The sequence below is a fragment of the Callorhinus ursinus genome, unplaced genomic scaffold, assembly GCF_003265705.2.
Source record: "Callorhinus ursinus isolate GAN/ISIS: 27379988/994484 unplaced genomic scaffold, GSC_fseal_2.0 scaffold7, whole genome shotgun sequence".
NCBI classification, from domain to species: domain Eukaryota; kingdom Metazoa; phylum Chordata; class Mammalia; order Carnivora; family Otariidae; genus Callorhinus; species Callorhinus ursinus.
Window position 1 is genome coordinate 24,305,391 of NW_027397069.1, and position 3,724 is coordinate 24,309,114.

At 44.4% G+C, this 3,724-nt stretch overlaps 1 protein-coding gene across 1 annotated transcript in view; it reads left to right on the plus strand.

Moving 5' to 3' along the window:
- Positions 1-3,487, plus strand: part of POU4F1 (POU class 4 homeobox 1) — a 7,054-nt gene extending 3,567 nt beyond the window's left edge. Inside the window, exon 4 of the mRNA XM_073894827.1 lies at positions 1-3,487. This exon is cut by the window's left edge and continues 1 nt beyond it. Within this exon, the coding sequence (XP_073750928.1) occupies positions 1-576 (576 nt within the window). The 3' untranslated portion in view covers positions 577-3,487.
- The last annotated feature ends 237 nt before the right edge of the window (positions 3,488-3,724 follow it).

Sequence of the window (3,724 nt, forward strand, 5' to 3'; positions counted from 1 at the left end):
GCGGCGGCGGCGGCGGCGGCGGCGGCCGGGCAGGTGGCGGCGGCCTCAGCGGCTGCGGCGGTGGTGGGCGCGGCGGGCCTGGCGTCCATCTGCGACTCGGACACGGACCCGCGCGAGCTCGAGGCGTTCGCCGAGCGCTTCAAGCAGAGGCGCATCAAGCTGGGCGTGACGCAGGCCGACGTGGGCTCGGCGCTGGCCAACCTCAAGATCCCGGGCGTGGGCTCGCTCAGCCAGAGCACCATCTGCAGGTTTGAGTCGCTCACGCTCTCGCACAACAACATGATCGCGCTCAAGCCCATCCTGCAGGCGTGGCTCGAGGAGGCCGAGGGCGCGCAGCGCGAGAAAATGAACAAGCCCGAGCTCTTCAACGGCGGCGAGAAGAAGCGCAAGCGGACTTCCATCGCAGCGCCGGAGAAGCGCTCCCTCGAGGCCTACTTCGCCGTACAACCCCGGCCATCCTCTGAGAAGATCGCCGCCATCGCCGAGAAACTGGACCTCAAAAAGAACGTGGTGCGGGTGTGGTTTTGCAACCAGAGACAGAAGCAGAAGCGGATGAAATTCTCCGCCACTTACTGAGGGGGAGTGGGAGGTGCAGGGCGGGGCAGAGCGGGGAGCTGAAGGGGCTTTTCGGGGCCTTTCCCTGAGCCTGTTTCCCCTAGATTTGGAGTGTCCGTTATCTTGCTTGCATTTGGGGAGTCCCTCCCAGCGCACTCTCCTCTACCCCCTCTCTGCTCTCCCTGCCCTTTACTAACCTCCCCAGAAAAGAGGACTGCGGTGCGGGGTGTGGACACCGGAGAGCCAGGCTGGGGAGAAAGGGGGAATATTTGGGTGAGTGGGGAGATGAGGGGAAGGAAAGCAGAGACTGGAGGAGGGGTTCTGAGGAGCAGATTGGTTCTGGGGGTTGGGGGGGGGGGGGAGACTTGGGAAGAGTAGGGAAATGGACTGTTTTGACCAGAGACACTTGTCAAAATCTCCTGGGGACCAAGGGACTATGTACAAAAACAAACCTACCAACCACCAAAAACCAGACAAAGACAAACTAAAACAAAACAGAACAAAAAGATAAAAATGCTTTAGAAACTTAACTCTGGGGAGCCGTATTCTGCAGCTTCATTACCCCCTAAGGAAGAGGAAAAAAAAAGAGCACCACTATTATTACCACCCACCCCAACCCTACATACATGAACTGAGTTAAAAATGAAAAACCAAACAAACCAGAAGGTGAAATTCTGGGTAGCGAAGCTAGTTGTTCTGTCTCTGTGTTTACTTTCTCCCCCCAAGTCTCACCTCCGCCCCATCCGTGTTCTCTTTATTTTCTCCGTTCCAATGAGACTCCGATAGCTGCTCTCCTTGGCCAGAAAGTGAGGGGTGGGCTAAAGGAGAGGGAGGCTATTCAGGAGTCCCAAGTTTTCAGGGGATCTGGCCTCTACTGCTGTGGCCTGGTCACTCTCCTGGTGGGGATGTTTAGGGAGAGAGAGACACACAGTCTTTGAGCTGAGACTAAAAAGCAGAATTTAGGGGCTCTGAAATAAATACTTTGTTCTAGGAAAATAAAACAATTTAACAAGGTTTTTCTCTTTTCATTTTTGCTCATATATCTAAGATCCGGAAAAATTATTTCAAAATAAGCTCCCCCTCCCTCCCCATAGAACTTGCGTGACCTTTCATTTATTTTTCTGAGTGTGGTTTATTCTAAACTACCTACTGATTTTTCCCCCTGTTGATTCAAATACACTGATGGGGTGGAAGACACTAGGAGAGATACTGTGCCCCATTTTCTCTCCAGAACAAGACTCATCTTGCTCTTCTAGGTACCCTTTCTTTCTCTCTTGAAGAACATGAAATCGTTGAAATATTGGAAACTTTCTGCTTTCAGTTGGAGCAGGACTTGGCTGGGAGAAAAATTAACTAAATCCCAGAAGAGAGGAAGACAGGTTTAAAGCCCTCCATTTGTTTCAAAGGGGTCTGCATGTTGGGGGGGAAGCAGAACAACTGTGTTTCATTATTATTATTATTATTATTATTCAAAAGTAATTTATTGCTGGGTATAAATGTTGGGTAGCAAGAACTTTAATTTGCACTATCAGTCTCCCAAATAGAAAATCTTGTATAGTATTTCATAGTAATAATCAAGGTACTCTTATGAACTACTGATGGATAAAAAAAAAAAAAAAGAGTTGAAGGTGGTTAGGTAAAATGCCTGCTTGGTGCACAAGATACTCTTTTGATCTCGTGTGGAGATGGTTTATTACCATCTTTTAATAACTAAAAAATTGAAAACAAATGAGAAAAGGAAAACTCTGCCATTTAACAAGACTGAAATCATGCATGATCTGAAAGGTGCAGAAAGAAACACAATTAGGTCTCACTCTGGTTAGGCATTATTTATTTAATTACGTTGTATATCATTGTTTGCAGCGCAAACATACTATGCATTTGAAACTGAGCACTAAACTGGGCTAGCTTTCTGATAGACCGTTTTGTGGATAGTGTGATTTCACAGTCTACTGCCTGTTTTCACGGAAAACACAACATTCTTGTCATATTCTTGTATTTAGAGGAAGAGAAAAAAAAGGAAGACTACTGTAAATATTTTCTTTAATGCACACACTCACACAGTGGTTACAAACTGCCAGTGTTAATCCTGAAATGTCTCACGGACTGATCTACCTGTCCATGTATGTCTGCTGAGCTTTCTCCTTGGTTATGTCTTTGCTCTATTACCTTTCCCTCTCCCCACTTCTATTAGAACCATTTCTGTGCGCCAAAATACAACAGGGGGATGTGTCCCGGTACGCTTACAAATAAAACATAACTGAAAGAAGAGCAGTTTTATGATTTGGGTGCATTTTTGTTTATACTGGGCCAAGTCCTGGTAAAGGCGGTCAAAAAATGAGATTCAGTTCAACCACAAATACAGGGGAGGATATTGAAAGGGGGTTATAAAGTGAGGAAGGGGTGAAGAATGATGTATTTTTCTGCTGAATCAGAATTCACTTTCGGATAACTCATGTGAAAAGCGGTGCTCTCAATAAAATGAATTCTATATTAGTTGCCTGTGTTTATCATTTTTTTTTTTAAACTGCAGAAACTCTGACACCATAGCCCTCACTTCAAAGTGGTGGAAGGCAGTAAATAACCAGGTCCCCCTCCCCCAAATTAAATTGAGGTTCAGGGAAAGAGGTATTTGAAGGTTTCTATGTGTTGTTCTAGCCTATAAAGATTTCTTTAAAAAATGTTGTAACTAAATGACTTTGCTTTGGAGGTTAATAAATATAAAAAATCATCCACGGATCTGTCCAGCCACCGTGTCAAATGCCTGTGTTCATTTGAAACATTTAGTGTGCCACCTACTGCTTCAGAAAGACCAGAGATACTTTATTTATTGGTGACCCCGGACTAGATCAGATGCCAAATGTACAAAGTTTCTGAATAGTTGAGATTATATCTTCTGACATCATCCTATTTTAGCCAAATCTTTTTAATTTCACCGGCAAATCTGTGAAACAAAACACTTGATGTTCAAAAAAGAATAGTACATTTAAAAAGCTGTGATTTTAAACAGTTGTTAATGTTTTAAAAAAGCACTAGAGGTATTTTTCAAAATACATCTCTTCCATCAAAATTGATTTGTTTCTGTTGTTATTGACTTGATGTCATCAAAGTTTTTAATAAAATGCATTTGTAAAGAAAAAAACAACAAACTGTTATTTCATAGGAAAGT